The sequence below is a fragment of the Bos javanicus genome, chromosome 15 (genome assembly GCF_032452875.1).
Source record: "Bos javanicus breed banteng chromosome 15, ARS-OSU_banteng_1.0, whole genome shotgun sequence".
NCBI lineage: Eukaryota > Metazoa > Chordata > Mammalia > Artiodactyla > Bovidae > Bos > Bos javanicus.
Window position 1 is genome coordinate 17,854,034 of NC_083882.1, and position 19,681 is coordinate 17,873,714.

A 19,681-nucleotide genomic window follows, 5' to 3' on the forward strand; every position below is an offset into this window, starting at 1 on the left:
TCAGTACTTTTTGTATCATGCCTAAAAATTCATTACCAAAACCAAGACTGCACAAATTTTGTTCTATGTTTTTTCTGGAAGTCTTACGGTTTTATGTTTTACAATTTTGATCTATTATCCAGACTGGTTAACTTTTTATGAGGTATGTGTAAAGGTTCTTTTTTTTCTTTTTTAAATCTGGTTGTCTAATTGTCCTATCACCATTTGTTGTTAAGATTGTCCTTTTTCCAGTGAATTATCTGAATTTTTGCCAAAAATCACATTTGAAGTTTGTATTTTGTTTCACTGATCCAATGCCTAACCATTTCCTAATGCCGTTCAATCCTGATTACTATTGCTGGTTAGTTAAGTCTTAAGATCAAGCAATGTGAGTCCTTGAACATATCCTTTTTAAGAACTATCTGGGTTATTTTTCCACAATACTACTTAAGTGGTACCCGTGCTCCTCCTCCAAGGGACCAGCATTGCTCATCAGCAAGCCAGCAACAGTAGTGGCTGGGCCTCAGGCCCCTGCTCACCAGCACACCCACAGCAGTTGCAACTCAATCACAACAGCAAGGTGCACACAGCCCACACAATGCATACCCTTAGAGCACCTGGCTTTGGTGACAGGGGAATTGTACTACTGAGCCCACAGGACACCTTCTACGTTAGGCCACTCTTTCAAGACCAGAAAACACAGTTTATACACCTAATAATAGAAACAAATACAGAAAGTTAGGCAAAATGAAGAGACAAAGAAGTACCTTTCAACTTCAGAAAATGAACTAATTAACAAAACAGAGATTATCAGTTCACCAGATAGTTTATTATAATAGTCAAAAAGATGCTCACTGAACTCTGGAGAAGAATGGATGAACTCAAGGGAGAACTTCAACAAAGAGAAAATATAAGAACCAATAAAGACTGAAGATCACAATAACTAGAGTGAAAAGAACACTACAGAGAATCGACAGACTAGAGAATGCCAAAGAATGGATCAGCAACCTGGAAGACATAGTGAAAATCACCCAATTAAAAATGAAGACTGAAAAAAATGAGGATGTTTAAAGGATCTCTGGGACACCATCATGCACACTAATATTCCCATAACAGGGTTTCCAGAAGCAGAAGAGAGAAAGAAAAGAAAACCTATTTAAAGACAAAATGGCTGAATACTTGCCTAATTTGTCAAAGGAAAAGACATCCAAATACAGAAAGCATATACTCCCATACAAAATGAAATGAAAGAGACCCACACCAAGACACAATATAATTGTCAAAAGTTAAACAGAGAATCTTAAAAGAATCAAGACAAAAACAGCTCGTGATATACAAAGATGATCAGAGGATATTTCAGCAGAAAATTCACATGCCAGGTAAAGGAGAGATACGGTTTCCTAGACGTTCAAAAACCAAAGGAGTTCATCACCACTAAACTGGCCTTATAAGTAATGTTTAAAGGGACTTCCTTAAATGGAAAAGTAAAGGCCATAGCTAGAAATAAGAAAATTATTTAAAAAAAAAAAAAAAAAAAAAACCTCACTGGTAAAGAAAAACACATAGTAAAAGTAGTGGATCATCTACTATAAAGCTAGTATGATGGTTATATGCGGGTATGTGCTGTCTACAAGACACTCAGTTCAAATCGAAAGACACATATAGACTGAAAATGAAGAGATGGAAAAAGATATTCCAGGCAAATGGAAATGGAAAGAAAGCTGGGGTAGCAATACTTTGATAAAAGAGACTGTATAACAAAGACAAAGAAAGGCATTACAAATAATAAAGGGAAAAATTATCTTTCATTTGGGTGCTACTTATAAAAAAATCAACTACTGGCAATTAACCAATTCAATATAAACCAATCTGATACTGGAATATAAGTTAATGTTAAAAATGTGATTAGGACTTCTTTGGTTTTTTGGAACAATGTTTTTTGTAGTTTGACAAATAATTATATGAAGTATTTGGCAGGAAGGATAAATTATTTCTGGAATAAACCTTATTTTATGATGTGAATTCTAAAAAGTTTACTGAGTAGTTTTCCCTGAATACTCTCATTCTTTAAAAGTACTGTCATTAAATAAATGAAGAAGCCAAGAGTATCAAGTCATTGGCAGTGAAGACCCCAAATCCCTGAAACTGTTGGGATTATATGTGCTATTTAATTTTTAAAAGCATCTAATGTTCACAAGAAAATTGAGAGGAAGGTATAGAGATTCTCCATAAACCCCTGCTTCCATATATGCAATGCCTCCCCCATTATCAGCATCACTCTTAAATGTGTTTTAAATTTCAGATTATGGATATAAACTGCATATTATGTATAATATGATACATATTATATAAACTGCAGAGTTATGTAATAACTGTTGGGATTGGGGCAGTATCCCACAATATAATATTAACATTTCTACAACTAAATGGATAAACAGTTACACAGACTTAGACTTTTAAAAAGGGCTATGAATATCAGTTTAAATGAGGTCCTGCTGTCAAGAGCTGTCGATATGTATAATTTATAAGATGTTATCATCAGTTTACCGATGATGAGTACCTTCCTGGCAGATATTTCGTAAATTAGGAGAATCACATCCTAATTGGTATCAAAATGAAAGCTGATTACATTAAGTCTCCTACGTGTGAATGAGTTCCATTCCAAGAGCATGTTTGTAAGTCCAACAAAGTTAGCCTAGGTACCCAATTAACACAATTGGCTATATAGTACTGCACTGTGATAGGTTTATAATACTTTTCACACAAATAATACATAAAAAATAAACAGAAAGAAAACAGTTTTGAGTTTACTTAAAAAAAAAAAAAAAAAAAAAGGAAAACATTTTCAATCTTATACTACAGTACCTTGAAAAGAACAGTAGTACAACAGCTGGCATGGAGCCAAAAGGCAAGAAGAAAGTTACTGACTGGAGGAGGAAGTGAAGGTGGGATACAGTAGAGCTGAAGGACTGTCAGTAATAGATGGAGGGAAACCTGCAATTTCACTCACACCTGACTTTGAAGGCGCAGGTTCTGGTTCCTTGATGGATTCAATTTTATTTGCTCTCTTGAAAAAAATGGTCCAGTGATATCTTGGTAGTAAGTGGCATGCTTGCATCTTTGAAAGTTTGCAATTTCAAGGTTTATATGTAGAGGACTTATTATATTTCCCTTAGGCAGACACAAGGACTTGTGTGTCACATTGTTAGACACACTCCCCTTAAGCAAATGTGTTAGATATAGTTTGTCTGTTTATTCTTGAAAAAACTGTGTAAACAGCAAAAGGATGTACATGGTACCTTGCAGGCAGATATATTCAATAAACGGCCATTTCAAAACAAACAAAAAAATTACCTGTTGGGATTTTAACTGTAATAAATGTATAGATCAAAATGTAGAGAATGGACATCTTAATAGTACTGAGTTGCTCATTCCATGAACACAGTGTATTTTTCCTTTTATTTAAGTCTTTGATTTCTTTCATACAAATTTTAGCATACAGAGTCTATGGATACTTTGTTAGCCTTATTACATAAGTATTTTATTTTTGTTTGTTGAGTGCTACTGTAGATGATATATATATATTTTAAAAATTGTTCATTGTAGGTATAAAGAAATATGATGCACTTTTATATACTTTGTATCCTCTGACCTTGCTAAAACTCTGGCAATTTTACAGGTTTTTTTTTTAAGGTTTCCTCCATAGATGATCATGTTGTCTGTGACAGCTGAAATGAATCTAAGGATCTATGTTTAAAATAAAACGACAAAATACCATTTCAAATAATGTAGTTCTAGCATATATCCACCAATACCAACAAACAATGCTCTATTGGTCTAGTGATGTTTAAAAAACAGGTGACTAGATATCAAAATATCTGTTTTATACTTTTCTGAAGTAAGCAACTACAGGAAAGCCAGATATAGGAAAGACTGGACTGCTATATAATGTCATAGATCAGGTGGCTTAAATAACAGACATTTATTTCTCATTGTTCTTTCTGAAGGCTGGAAAATCCAAGATCAAGTTGCCAGATGATCTGCTTCCTGGTGAGGACCAAATTCCTGGCCTTATTCCCCTTCTTGATATGTGTTCACATGGCCTTTCTTTGGTGTGTGCAAACAGAGATTTCTCTTTCACTTTTCAAACCACATCATGAGGGTCTCAACTGCATGACCTAATCTAAAACTTAATACTTTCTAAAGGTCTTACCTCTAAGTACCATCACACTGAGGGATGGGATTTTAATATGTGAATTATGCAGGGATACAAATATTTAGCCCCTAACAGGCAATAAACAAGTGAGCCCCAGGACAAGCAGTTGTGAAACTAATTAGAAATGAGGGTGTCACTTTAAAACTGATTCTCAAAATCAAAGTTGTAATTCACTTCCCAGCTTTGACATAAATGTGGGAAAAGAAGCTAGTCTTCTTTGGGTCTTTCCACTTACGCATGAATACAAACTATCAAATTTCTGCCCATTTGGTTTTTGCTAATGAGTTGATTTTTAACACAATATCAGTCAGACTCATATTAATATGTATTTTGTTACCTGAATACTATTGACAGGAGCGTTTCAATATTGACTTACACAACAAATCGCTGGCCAAAGGAGTTAGTTTCTGCAAAAATCCTATGGTCAACGTTTGTTAAGACGGTGTTTATAGTGTCTTATGTTGGTCAATGATGAAATACTTCCTTAAGGAACAAATCACTCACCAGTAGGCAGGCTGGGATAAAACCTTCATCTGTACAGTGTTCTGCATATTCTTTTAAGTCTGAACTTTCCAAAATAAAAGCCTGGCAGGTAGAAGTAAGGTTCTCCTGTTGTAAGTATCCTAAATGAAAAATAAAATGGAATTCAGTAATATCAGTAAATTCTGAACTTTTGATTAAAACTGCTGTTTTAAACACTATAGCAATTTCATATCAGAGATGCAACTTCAGATGAACATTATGGAATTCTGCAGCCTTGCCAGAAACACCAATTTCTGCTGAAGTACAAAGCAGAGATTATAAAATAGCTGTTTAAAAGAAAAACTCTAGTTAATAGGCTATAAAGTCATAATTAACAGAGTATTTAGTATGGTACTGGCATAAAAATAGACCAGGGAACAGAATTGAGAGTCTAAAAATAATCCCCAGGATATACGGTCAACTAAATTTGAGAAGGGAGCCAATAATACTTAATGGAGAAAAGACCATCTCTTCTATGAATGGTGCTAGGAAAACTGTATATTCACATGTAAAGGAGTGAAACTAGACCCCTGTCTTACAATACTCATGAAAAGTAACTTGAAAGGGACTGACTTAAACATAAGACCTGAAAGCATGAAACTCCTAGAAGAATATAGGACAAAGCTCCCTGATATGGGTCTTGGCAATGATTTTCTGGATTTGACACCTAATGCACAAGTAACACGGAGAAGGCAATAGCACCCCACTCCAGTACTCTTGCCTGGAAAATCCCATGGATGGAGGAGCCTGGTAGGCTGCAGTCCATGGGGTCGCTGGGAGTCGGACATGACTGAGTGACTTCACTTTCACTTTTCACTTTCATGCATGGGAGGAGGAGATGGCAACCCACTCCAGTGTTCTTGCCTGGAGAATCCCATAGACAGAGGAGCCTGGTGGGCTGCCGTCTATGGAGTCGCACAGAGTCAGACACGACTGAAGCGACTCAGCAGCAGCAGCAGCAGCACAAGTAACAAAACATAAAATGAACAAGCTGATTATATCAAATTAAAAAGCTTCTGTACAGCAAAAGAAACCATCAACAAAATGAAAAAACAACCTGTGGAATGGGAAAAAGTATTTGCATATATCTGATAAGGGATTCATAACCAAAATAAAGAACTCAATACAATTCAAGAGCAAAAAACCAAATTATCCAGTTAAAAAGTGGGTGAGAGACCTGAAGAGACATTTCTCCGAAGAAAGGGAAAGGTCAACTGATATGTGAAATAATGCTAAACATCACTGCTGCTGCTGCTTCTGCTAAGTCGCCTCAGTCGTGTCCAACTCTGTGCGACTCCACAGATGGCAGCCCACTAGGCTCTCCCGTCCCTGTGATTCTCCAGGCAAGAACACTGGAGTGGGTTGCTATTTCCTCCTCCAATGCATGAAACTGAAAAGTGAAAGTGAAGTCACTCAGTTGTGTCCAACTCTTCTCGACCCCATGGACTGCAGCCTACCAGGCTCCTCTGTCCATTGGATTTTCCAGCCAAGAGTACCGGAGTGGGGTGCCATCGCCTTCTCCTACCCATCAGGAAATACAAATAAAAACCATGATGAAAGCATTTCATGCCTTTTTAATGGCCATCACCAAAACAGACTCACTTAATATGATAATCTCCAAGTCCAGTCATGCTGCTGCAAATAGCATTATTTCATCCTTTTTTATGACTGAGTAACATTCCTTTGTATATATGTACCACCAGTCATCTGTCAGTGGACATTTAGGTTTTTTCCATGTTTTGGCTGTTGTGAATGTGCTGCTATAAACATAGGCATATGTGTTATCCTTTTGAATTACCATTTTGTCTGGATACATGCCCAGGAGTAGGGTTTCTAGATCATATGGCAATCCTATTTTTAGTTTTTTGAGGAAACTCCATACTGTTTTCCATAGTGGCTGCACTGACCTACATTTCCACCAACCATGTAGGAGGGTTCCTTTTTTTCTACACCTTCTCCAGCATTTGTTGTTTGTGAAACTTACTAATAATGGCCATTCTGACCAGTGTGTGAGAAGGTACTTTATTTCTTAATAATTAGTGTAGCAATATTGAACATCTTTTCAGTATATGAATGCTCTTATTTCAAGAACACTGTATGTGCTATTGCCTTTGCTTGGGCAGCTTATCTTTTCTTAGCTTGCATGTGAATGTTAGTCGCTCAGTTGTGTCTGACTCTGCAACCCCATGGCTGCAGCCCATTAGGCTCCTTGACTGGAATTCACCAGTCAAGAATACTGGAGTGGGTATTTGTTCCCTTCTCCAGGGATTCTTCCCAACCCAGGGATCAAACCCAGGTCTCCTGCATTGCAGGCAAATTTTTTACCATCTGAGCCACTAGGGAAGCCGAAGAGTACTAGAGTGGGTAGCCATTTCCTCCTCCAAGAGATCTTTTTGACCCAGGGATTGAACCCATGTTTCCTTCATTGTCGGCAGATTACCATCTGAGCCACCAGGGAAATTCCAAAGGGAGAGGCTGGTGTCATTGCTGTTTTTACTTGCTAAGTTTGTCGACTCTTGCAACCCCATGAACTGTGCATAGGATTTACCAGGCAAGAATACTGGAGTGGGTTGCCATGCCCTCCTCCAGGGGATCTTTCTGACTCAGGAATTGAACCCACAGCTCCTGCTACATCTCCTGCATAGCAGGCAGTCCTTTACAGCTGAGCCACTGGGGAAGTTCTTTCTTAGCCTAGCTAATTCCAACTCATTCTTCAGGTCTACTGAAGTAATTATCACTTCCTCAGAGAATTTTTTCTTTGAATTCTCTATATATCATACTCCTATTACAAGATGCTAGATTCCCTTTATAATATATTTACCTCAGTGTCAGTATCAGTTCAGTTGCTCAGTTGTGTCTGACTCTTTGCAACCCCATGAATCGCAGCACGCCAGGCCTCCCTGTCCATCACCACCTCTTGGGAGTTCACTCAGACTCACGTCCATTGAGTCGGTGATGCCATCCAGCCATCTCATCCTCTGTTGTCCCCTCTTCCTCCTGCCCCCAATCCCTCCCAGCATCAGAGTCTTTTCCAATGAGTCAACTCTTCACATGAGGTGGCCAAAGTACTGGAGTTTCAGCTTTAGCATCAGTCCTTCCAAAGAACACCCAGGGCTGATCTCCTTTAGAATGGACTGGTTGGATCTCTTTGCACTCCAAGGGACTCTCAAGAGTCTTCTCCAACACCACAGTTCAAAAGCATCAATTCTTTGGCTCTCAGCTTTCTCACAGTCCAACTCTCACATCCATACATGACCACAGGAAAAACCATAGCCTTGACTAGACGGACCTTTGTTGGCAAAGTAATGTCTCTGTTTTTCAATATGCTATCTAGGTTGGTCATAACTTTTCTTCCAAGGAGTAAGCATCTTTTAATTTCATGGCTGCAATCACCATCTGCAGTGATTTTGGAGCCCCCAAAAATAAAATCTGACACTGTTTCCACTGTTTGCCCATCTATTTCCCATGAAGTGATGGGACCAGATGCCATGATCTTAGTTTTCTGAATGTTGAGCTTTACGCCAGCTTTTTCATTCTCCTCTTTCACTTTAATAGTTAATAACTACTAAGCCAATTTTGGGGCTTCCCAGGTGGCGATAATGGTAAAGAACCTGCCTGCCAACCCTGGAGACATAAGAGACATAAGTTCAATCCCTGGGTTGGGAAGATGCCCCGGAGGAGGGCATGGGAACCTATTCCAGTATTGTTGCCTGGAGAATCTCATGGACACAGGAGCCTGGCAGGCTACAGTCCAGAGTCGCACAGTCGGATCAACTAAAGTGACTTAGCATGTGTGCATGCAAGGCAATTATTACTAAGGTTTTTCTCAACTTTAAAATTATAAAATTTACCGACAATAATATCTTTAACCAGGCCCTACAAGTCAAAAAATTGAGAAGCCCTGCAAAATTATTATATATGAGCATTAAAAAAAGAAAAGGGCAAGGAAATCATCCCATTTTAGGGAGAAGGAAATGGCAACCCACTCTAGTATTTTCGCCTGGAAAATTCCATGGACAGAAGAGCCTGGGGCCCTACAGTTCATGGGGTTAAAAAGAGTCAGACATTACTAAGCGCACACACATATGCACTGGCTGGGATGCTGGCACCCATTCATCAGTGGCTCAGCAGTAAAGAATCCACCTGCATTGCAGGAGACACAGGAGACCCGGGTTTGATCCGTGGGTCGGGAAGATCTCCTGGAGGAAATGGCATCCCAGTCCAGTATTCTTGCCTGGAGAATCCCACGGACAGAGAAGCCCGGTGGACTCAGTCCACAGGGTCACAAATAGTCGGACACGACTGAAGTGACCATGCATGCGTGCAAGCACCAGTTTGTACTCACTGCTGATGAATCAGTTTTCCAACCTCTTGTTAATTAATGCTATAGATTTCTTATAGAAGAAATTTCTTATTTCTTAAGAATTTCTTATAGAAGAAATAAACATACCAAAGACACTGTGGTTTGGAGTGTGCAAAAACACTTAGAAATCAGAAGAAACCTTTTATTTCAGATACTACTATTTCAATATCCCCATCACTGAAAATATAAAATCACCTTTGATGTGAAATTAGGTGGATCAAAGATGGCTATTTCCCTTTTTTTTTTTTCATTTTTCACAAATAAAACAATCCAATATAAACCCTTATAAAACTATAGCCAGCTGAAATCAGTTTTTATGATTGGCTTTCTGACAGTCACATTACTTGGAGTAAGTTAAGTCAGCCACCACTAGGGTTTCATGAATTTAGAAATTTAGACCACTATAGTCCACTATAGCCTACAGACCACTAGAGTCATCGTGGCAACAGGGCAGTCAGTGCTTTTTCTTTATATGCTTCAAAATTTAAATCAAAGACCCCAAACTGTTTCTTTTTACGGTAGAAAGTTTTAAAACTACTAATCACCCCAGATACACTGGTAATCACTTGGGGCTTGTAATAGGTAATGGCATGAAATCTAACTCCTTAAAGTAGATTTGCTTTTCTCTAAGACCAGGTATTCTCAAAAACAGTGACACAGCCCCAAGGGGGTGACAACTGGTACTGGGGAGGAAAGAGAATGAATTAAATATGTCTTTTATGCATAAATCACAGGTATATATACAATATGTAAACAGTCTATTTGTAACTTGGCTTAAAACATTAAAAAAACTAAGATCATGGCATCCAGTCCCAATACTTCATGGCAAATAGATGGAACAAATAGGGGAAACAAAGGAAACAGTGACAGACTTTATTTTCTTGGGCTCCAAAATCACTGCAGATGGTGACTACAGCCATCAAATTAAAAGATGCTTACTCCTTGGAAGGAAAGTTACAACCAACCTAGACAGCGTATTAAAAAGCAGAGACATTTCTTTGCCGACAAAGGTCCACCTAGTCAAAGCCTGGTTTCTCCAGTAGTCATGTATGGATATGAGAGTTGGACCATAAAGAAATCTGAGCGCTGAACTGATGCTTTTGAACTGTGGTGTTGGAGAAGACTCTTGAGAGCCCCTTGGACTTCAAGGAGATCAAACCAGTCCATCCTAAAGGAAATCAGTCCTGAATATTCATTGGAAGGACTGATGTTGAAGCTGAAGCTCCAATACTTTGGCCACCTGATGCAAAGAACTGACTCCTTTGAAAAGACCCTGATGCTGGCAAAGACTGAAGGCAGGAGAACGGGACAACAGAGGATGAGATGGTTGGATGGCATCACCAACTTGATGGACCTGAGTTTGAGTAAGCTCCGGGAGTTGGTGACGGACAGGGAAGCCTGGTGTGCTGCAGTCCGTGGGGTCGCGAAGAGTTGGACACAACTGAGCAACTGAACTGATACTGATATTTATAACACTAAAATTTCATGCAAGGGGTACTTAGGGAAAATAGCAAAATAAGGTTTGAGAAACACGGCTCAAGACTGAATGTAATGATATACAGTTAACTTTTCTAGAAAATATGGTGGGAATTCCCTGGTGGTCCAGTGGTTAAACTCTGTGCTTTCACACTGATGAAGTCTGGGGTTCAATCCCTGTTTGGGCAACTAAGATCCTGCAAGCAGTGCGGCCAGAAAAAAGAATCACCAAAGCTCAGACAGTTTTTGTCTTCTCATATTATAGTTTTGTATAGTCTACACTTGAGTAAAGGCTTTGTTAAAAAGATAGAATGTCTTTTAACAAGTGTTTAAAAAGTTAAAATGCATCTTTAAGTAGCAGTATCTGAGACGTATGTCTTCTGCTCTTAAAAAAAATAAGCCCAACTTTGGACTATCTAGAATATCCATTTCAGGCTTGATGTATTCTGGTTTACTTTTGTCCAGAAAGTTCCAAAATAAGGTTAAAGTGACAGCTGATTGCTTTATGCTCATTTATTATTACATTTACATTGCCTACAAAAAGCTTATTTATCATCCTTACGTACCTATTGTACGAGTTCTCAATCAGAACAATGGGGGAAATTTTAGGTACAAATTATCTGAAATCTAAAATGCTACAATGAAAACACAAAATAGAGACCAATTATCTTTTATCAAAAAAAAAAAAAAAAACAATTACTCTTCAATCAAAATGTTTTAATTTTTCTTTTTATTCCTTTAAAAAAATTTAGAGTAAGATAACTACATCTTTTGTGTAAACTTACTGGCCTATGTTCAAATAGGTAACTTGAATTTCTTTTTTTCTTAATATTGTCCTGTGCCTGCTTTTCAGTGGAGGTAATGACAAAACAGACTGAAGGGAAAACATAACTGAAAAAGAAAAGGTAAAATCCTTTTCTATATATCTAGGGTTTTGAATTTCGAGCTATATCTAGGGTTTTGAATTTTCGAAATTTGGATGCCAAGAGTCTGCCCTCTCTTATCCCTATTTATAGAGAGGAAACGATAAATTGCCATGCCCTCCTCCAGGGAATCTTCCCGACCCAGGGATCAAACCTGCATCTCTTGTCTCCTGCATTGGCAGGCAGGTTCTTTTTCACTAGCGCTACTTGGGAAGCCCCCAGTAATGAGTAATAAGATAGACTGAAGGGAAAACATAATTGAAAAAGGAAAGACAACATCATAGCAAAATCTAGGGTTTTGAATTTTAGGAATGAGGATGCCAAGATTCCACCCTCTCTTATTTATAGAGTGGGAAAGATAAAGAGAGATGCATCTGATGAAGAAAGCAAGAGTGAGCTAATCCCCTTATCTGAAAATATTTCCTTTACATATTGTAATAGTTTCCTCAAAATATCAGTAGTTTGAGATTCCCCCATCCCCATCACCCCTCCATGCACCTTGTGAGATTTTAGTTCCCTGCCCAGGGATGGAACTGTGCTCCCTGCAATGGAAGGGTGGAGTCTTAACTGCTGGACTGCCAGTAAAGTCCTTAAGATCTTAAGACTTAACTTCCAGTGCTTTATATTACTAGATCCACAAAAACAAAGAAAATCTCTCCAAAAGAAGCTATAGTCTACAAGGACCCAGAAGATATATATGCAAATAACTGTAATAAAAAGCAAAGGTGGTAAGACAATTAGACTTATTTTATAGGGGCTAGAGAAAGTATAAACTGACTTGGGGAATATTACACACGTTTCAAGGAAGAGATGAGTCAACCAAGCTGATGGAAAGCATATATGGAACATGTTTGAAGAACATGCCTGGTTTGAATGAAGCACAGAATCTATGATAGAGAACAGTTGGAAATACAACTGAAAACACAGAAGGGGTGAGGATCATAAAATGCTGTAAATGTCAGCAATGACATATGATTATGAATAAATAACAGAATCTGAATAAGTGACAGATATTATTCAGTCGACAAAGGGGAAGGTCATGATCACAGCTACACCTTTGTAAATATTTATTAAATATCTATGTCTTAGTGATACCGTGATGTAAAGGTGAATAGAACCAGTGGCTCTTCAACTTTTGCAGGGTATGCCAGTCCTGGTTGTTTGCCTTCAAATCTACTCTGCCTGCTTCCCCTGCTCTGTACTGGAGTTCAGGAAACCTGACCCCCCTGCAGACAATTTCCTGGGTTCCATGTCAGCTGGCTTCTGACTGGGTTCCATCAATGGGAAGCACCAGTGGGAGACTGGAGGGCAGTTGTTAGGAGCCATGGTTTTTTCCTCCCATTTCCTCTTTACCCTCGTAGAATTTCCTCTACTACTGCTCCCATATAAGACAAGTCTACCTTCTAGTTTTCACATAGTGAAACCAGCCTCTGGGTTTCATCTCTACTTGTCCTCCTGATATCAGAGTGGTTTCCTGCTTGCTGCCCTCCAGGTTGGCTCATGTAAGCTGCTCATTTTCTTAGCTTTTCACCAGTGTAACCAATTCCTTCATTAAATTCCTCCATGCTAAATACTCAGATTAGTTTCAGTTTTCCTGAATGGATGCTGACTCATACAGAAAGGAACAAATTTATTTAGGAATCTACAGAAAGTTCTGGATACCTTACCTCTAAAAAATGCCCCACCTGTACATAAAACTTTACAGATAGTTTGGGGCCTCCCACAACTCTTGAAGCCTGTACATTAATTCTAGAATAAAAATACTGAATGGAGTAGCAAATGGCAACTCACTCCAGTATTCTTGCCTGGAAAATTCCATGGGCAGAGGAACCTTGGCACGCTATAGTCCATGGGGGTCACAAAGAGTTGGACATGACTGAGCATGCACAAACAAAGAATACTAAATAGGTCAAAAAGTAAGTTTTGGTTTGGGAAGGCAAAGTTCTACAAGTGAGATGGTGATGGTTACAGAAAAATATGATTGTACTTAATGCCACAGAATTGTAAAAATGGCTGCTGCTGCTGCTAGGTCGCTTCAGTCACGTCCAACTCTGTGCAACCCCATAGACGGCGGCCCACCAGGTCCCACCGTCCTGGGATTCTCCAGGCAAGAACACTGGAGTGGGTTGCCATTTCCTCCTCCAATGCATGAAGGGTTAAATTTCATATTAAAAAAAAAATGAGTAAGTAAACACACAGCTACAATAAAACAAAGAGAGTATAATACAAGTAATCTACAATGCCACCAGAGCATGTAAGGAGAAAGTACTAACTGTACCTGCTGGAAACAGTTTGAGATTACAATTGACCTGAACCTTAAATACAAGTACTAGGAAGAGAAGGAGAAAAACATTGCAGGCAGAGGGAACAAAATACATTAACAAGAGTATCTGGAGAAACTGCAAATAGTTTGGAATGCCTGGGGCATAGGGCATATGTTGAGAACTTGAGATCAAGCAAAAGAGACTTGTAGGATCAGGTCCGAAGAATACCTTGTATGACATAAAAACCAAAACTGGTGGCCCAGAAACAACAAATGGCACTTTGACGTATATATTTTGACCTGTACAATATTTAAAGAAATTCTAGCAAGGCAATAGCTGGATATGGCCGAGTAGCAAGGCTATTTAAATGGAGTAGTGAGGTACAAAAGTCAGTGTAGTATGTTGAAGAATGAAAGTTAAGTAAGGAAGTACAGTAACTAAGGAGAGCTTATTCTTTGAATAAATTTGACTTGTAAAAGGGTAACATAGAGCATTAGATAAAATAAGAGGTGGGGGTCTAGGAAAGTGTTTTGGTATGTGTGGTAAGGGTAAAAAACCTAATTATGTAAATTCTAAGGGGAGAACTCTATTTTTAGCAATTGGCACAGTGCCTGGAACATACTAAGCAACCAAAGATTTGCTGCAAGAACATGATGAACAAAAGGGGCAACAATGAGAAGGAGTGAAGGAGTACTGAGAGGGAGGGAGTACTGACAGAAGAATCATGGCAAAGAATAAAACTGTTAATTTTTAAGCCACTAAGTTTTGTGATTCATAGATCTCCGTGGTGACATGATAATGCTAAATGAAAAAAGCAAGAGTGGTGATATTTGCTTTTTTTGGTAGTATATATTCTTTTGCACAACTTGAAATTTCTGGTAAGTGCACAGCTCTTTCAACGATTAGAACTGGAGGTGTAGTGTGAATGCTTTAGGCAGATTTTTGTAACCACAAATAAGATGAATTACAAGACTATATGAGAAACTATGAAAACAGTCCAAAGGAGAAATGGGACGCATACTGTTAGGACTGGTGGCAATAAAAATGGAATGTGAATGACAAGAATTTTAGGATAAGAAACAATGACTGTAATTTTTATCCATTTTTAAAGAAAAAGGAAGTCTAGGAGAATACTCACAAGTTTGTTTAAATTACTCCAGTTAGAAAATCGTACTGCTTTCTTAAGGCCAGTGGTCCTTGCCCTTCAGGAAATACACTGGCAACATTTGGACACTTATTCTCACAGTTGGGTGAAGGCGGGAACTGGGTCCCTGCTGGCATCTAACGGATAGAAGCCAGGGATGCTGCTAAACATCCCACAAAGCAAACAGGACAGCTACCATAATAAAGTATGTCAGTCTTATTGTGAATTTTGTGAAAGTCTATTTTGGATCTGTTTACAAATAAGCCTAATTAATATAACAATTACAAGATAGACAGCTTTCTTCTTTCGATGTAGGTTAACTGTTGATATTCAGTTTTGATAAAGTGGGCAAAATATTAACCAAACATTAACAAAATATGAGTTTAAATTTAAGTGATTATTTTCTCCAAAAACAGATGGTTAGAACCATTACCCTCTAAAGTTTCCTGCAAAATGTGCCTGTCAAGATTCTGTGCGTAAAAACTTTTTTCTTTTTTTGGACAGGGCAGAACACTTTAAAAAGGGAATAAGAAATGAATTTTTCTGACAGTAAAATAATGTTAGTAATGGCCTTTGGATACCAAGGGAAGTTTTAGAACAAATGTTTACCATTTAACCATTCACATATGATGTCTGTAAATCTGGCTCGGTTTTGAGTTTTATGTGGCTCTCATTCCCAGCAATACAATACTCTTTATTCTTTCAGGGGACAAACAACAAAACCCGTTTCCTGCACAGACAATACACCCTGACAACTGGCAGTGTCACTCTTCAAACTGAGGAAAAACTAGGACTAGAATACGTTCAACTGGAAGGCATTTCCAGTGAAAAGTCTTGCTAATTAAAAAAAAAAGGAATTGCTGCTGTCTTAAAAGTATGAAATTGGCGTTTCACACCTCTACATTCTACGACTTCTTGCAGGAGGTTGGGGGACAGAGAGGCAGGATCACTTCATTCGTTCCAAATTCGTCGCTCTAAAGGCAAGTTATGAGAAGGCCGTCAGGAAGGTCCTTCGCTAAAGCTAGGTGGCTGGGGAAGTCTTTTATTTTTCCTTATTCGGCCCCAGCTCTGACACGGGAAAGTGAGACCAAGTTGAAGAACACGCAGTCCATCCATCACGTAGGCAACTCCCCTGCAGGATTCTAATTAAATGTGCAGGCCTGACTTTCCCTCCAAATCCGGGCCTCAGGTGTTCCACCCGGAGTTTCTCTTCAGCCGCCCCTCGCCAGAGAGTCTCGGAAGAGAGGAGCATTCACATATAAAGAAACTTAAACCGCCCGAGCCTCCCACTGAAGAAGATTCACCTCTAGTCTGAACTTGTAGGTGGGGAGGCAAAGCCCCAAAGCTTCCCCTCCCTGGGAAAAACCTCTGGCTCCAAAGGTCCTTCCGTCCGGCTTAGCATGATCCAGTACCCCTCCCTCCCGCGCCGGCGCTTACCCAATACCAGCCGGGCTACATCCGAAGGTAACAGCATGATCGAAGCCGCAGAAGAAACCGTAGTGAGAGACGAGACTCGGGTAAAAACCAACACAGCGACAGCCCCTGCGCCGCATCTCCCAGTTCCAGTGGCGGCACTGAACCCGCGGCAACTTGTCCCGCCTCTTTCGCTCCCCGCCAGCCAATCGCTTCCGCCGGAGAAAGAAAGGCGCCGAAAAGAAACCCGCCTCCGTTCTACTTGGAGCTGTCGTCACATCCGCCCTCACATTTGGATGGGGGCGGGGCGGGAAGGCGGGAGCGGAGAGGCAGAGCAGGCGCTAGAGGGCGAGCGGCGGACGCAGGGCCGCACGCCATTGGCTGACAGGGCGCACGCGCGTTTCCCTCAGATGAGCGCTGTGTTTGGGGAAGCGAGTCTTGGGAGCGGAGAGCGTGCGTGTTTGGCCAGCGTGGGCAGAGAGTGCCCCGGCGCCAGTCCGCCTTAGTGCTTCCTTTGGAAACGTACGCTGTGCGATCATTCCAGGTTTGATCCGGAAGCCAAATAGTGTTTGGACAGCCGGCTCGGGCCTTGGGGGAGGCGGGTTGAGCGGGCTTGTAGGCTGCGGACATCACCGCTTACAGAGATTCCGCTTCGGCCGAGTCCAACGGTAGGGCCGCCGAAGAAGCTGGCTTGACTAATCATCTTTTTCTCCCCTCTTATAATTAGCAGTTTTAATCACCGAGCAATTTGTAGAGGCTTAAACTGCAGTCTCCTGATTAACAGCTTGGGCTTTGGAATCACTCTCCAGTTCAAAATTCTGACTGTCGGCTGACTGTGTACTATCTTCCCTGTGGTAATTTTATCCTGTGGTAAGTGTCGTGGTCTGTTGTGGGGGTTGGAAAAGAATTTCGAGGCATGAGGCAGAATGAGGAGGAGGATAAACTTTATTAGAGTGGGAGCTGCTGTTAAAACAGCTGGCCATTTCAGGGGAGAGCCAAATGCTTTTGCAGGCTTACAGCCAGTTTCCATAGCCTTAAGACAGAAAAACTTCCCACTGGAATGGTGGCATTAGATGATTGGTTAGGACGCTATAGGAGAAGGCAATGGCAGCCCACTCCAGTACTCTTGCCTGGAAAATCCCATGGATGTAGAAGCCTGGTAGGCTGCAGTCCATGGGGTCGCTAAGACTGAGTAGCTTCACTTTCACTTTTCACTTTCATGCATTGGAGAAGGAAATGGCAACCCACTCCAGTGTTCTTGCCTGGAGAATCCCAGGGACAGCGGACCCTGGTGGGCTGCCATCTCTGGGGTCGCACAGAGTCGGACACGACTAAAGTGACTTAGCAGTAGCAGTAGGATGCTATAGGATGGACAGTAGGGTGGGTATCTTACATATTATGGGGTTAGGGTACTGGCCGGTTTAGATCCGGAGGGTCATGGCAACAGTTGCTATGGGGCTTGGTCAGTTCCAGAGATTTTTTCCTGTGACCTTGGTATAGGGCTCCACATTCCCCCTCTTTTTATTTATGGGCCACACTTTGGCCGGTTAACACCCTGCTCACGACTACCTGTCTACCTACCCTATCCTTGTCTCAGGCCGCAGGGACACAAGTCACTGGGGAATGGGGCAATGACCACTCTGGCTTCTTCAAGCCGAGCAGGGACATTGTGGGGTCCTGAGTCCCAGTGCCCACTTTCTGCCAGGGTGCATTTACAGAAGGAGGTGAGAGTCCACAAAATGATAAGGCAGCTTGTTCCAGCATTGTCTGGATGTTGGTTGGGGGATATTCTAGTTGTATTACTATTTGGAGATGTATTTGTTGTATTCTAGAAGAAACAAACTTAACAAGAAAGTTAAATAAACATGGCCTAAAGCTTAAAAGAAGTAGAAAAACTGCTGAGGGGCTCACCAGGAGAACCAAGACCAAACATTGGTCCGTAACGTTAGTGTTTCTCTAGGTATGAGAGGATGCAAGAATTTGGGCTCATAAAAATCTTGACCTGAAAACATCTGACTATCTGAAGGCCTGTTCTTCCAGTTTTTCACAGAACACAAAGTGCCTTATTTCTGATCTCTACCCTGAACTTCTTTTAGGGGCTGTTGAAGCTCAGCAGCTTGCAGTGGTCATGATTTAATTTTTGTAGAGGCATCTGGCAATTACCAACGTCCAGTCAGCAGGTCCCCTTCATAGCCACATTTTTGACCGTGTTTTGGAGGCATTTCATGGCCACTGTGTCCCACAATGCGGGGAAGGCTCATTCCCAAGTCTAGTGAAGATTCCATTGATAGGTCACTGAATGTACTGTTACTAGACCAGGCCTTGTGAGTAGCAAAAGTCTCTGGACCATCCATGTTTTACTGGCCTCTTGGTCCAGGAAAATATTCCCTCCTGTTACTTCTTCCCGTGTCTAGAGTTACATTATTAAAATAGTTGATCTCATATGGAACTGCATATCAGCATTTTATCATAGGCTTAGTCATTCATTTGGTAACATAAGAAACAAGTTTCTGAAACAGGTGACATAGAATATAATATACCTAGCAGCAGCAGCAGCAGTTGTTAGTAAGATCATAAGTAAGAATTTAAGTCAAGAACTTCCATTAGGTATAGCATGGTATATGCCCAGGTCATCTGACTTAGTTGTTAAATGACTATAGCTTCAGTTCAGTTGCTCAGTTGTGTCCAACTCTTTGTGACTTGATCAACTGCAGCACGCCAGGCCTCCTTGTCCATCACCAACTCCCAGAGTCCCCCCAAACCCATGTCCATTGTGTTGGTGATGCCATCCAATCATCTGATCCTCTGTCATCCCCTTCTCTTCCTGCCCTCAATCTTTCCCAGCATAAGGGTCTTTTCAAATGAGTCAGCTTTCCGCATCAGGTGGCCAAAGTATTGGAGTTTCAGCTTCGACATCAGTCCCTCTAATGAACACCCAGGACTGATCTCCTTTAGGATGGACTGGTTGGATCTCCTTGCAGTCCAAGGGACTCTCGAGAGTCTTCTCCAACATCACAGTTCAAAAGCATTAATTCTTCAGCACTCAGCTTTCTTCACAGTCCAACTCTCACATCCATACATGACTACTGGAAAAACCATAAGCCTTGACTAGGCAGACTATAGCTTGGTGGCAATCAAATTAAGCCTTTTAGCGATATAACAACTATCTCAGAAGTGAGTCTTAGTAAACAGACCTTAGTAAACAAAGCTAGAACTTAATATTCAGTGAAGCATATTTTTTTGTTTGTTTTTTTTTTTTTCTCTATTGTGAGGACATTAACCCTGTAGCCAGAGAAGGCTTTAACTCATCAAATAAAAATGAGGTTTGTCAGGGACCTGGGAAAATCCAAGTGGTCATCTTGGATTTACCTTAGCCCTGAC

General features: G+C 40.4%; 2 protein-coding genes across 6 annotated transcripts in view; one reads left to right on the plus strand and one right to left on the minus strand.

Moving 5' to 3' along the window:
* LOC133261691 (protein NPAT) overlaps positions 1–16,574 on the minus strand; it is a 53,730-nt gene extending 37,156 nt beyond the window's left edge. The window contains exons 1-2 of one of the 2 annotated variants that reach the window (XM_061440218.1): positions 16,325–16,574; positions 4,700–4,818 (exon numbers count right to left, since the gene is read on the minus strand). In XM_061440218.1, coding sequence (XP_061296202.1) covers positions 4,700–4,818; positions 16,325–16,361 — 156 coding nt within the window. In that variant the 5' untranslated portion in view covers positions 16,362–16,574. Of the gene's footprint in view, positions 1–4,699; positions 4,819–16,324 lie in introns of those variants that run through there. The other variant, XM_061440217.1, reaches the window with a different exon arrangement.
* Positions 16,575–17,079: 505 nt separating this feature from the next.
* ATM (ATM serine/threonine kinase) overlaps positions 17,080–19,681 on the plus strand; it is a 152,252-nt gene continuing 149,650 nt past the window's right edge. For 3 of the 4 annotated variants that reach the window (XM_061440213.1, XM_061440215.1, XM_061440216.1), the window contains exon 1: positions 17,081–17,170. The gene's annotated coding sequence lies outside the window, so the exon portion shown is untranslated. Of the gene's footprint in view, positions 17,171–19,681 lie in introns of all 4 variants that reach the window. The other variant, XM_061440214.1, reaches the window with a different exon arrangement.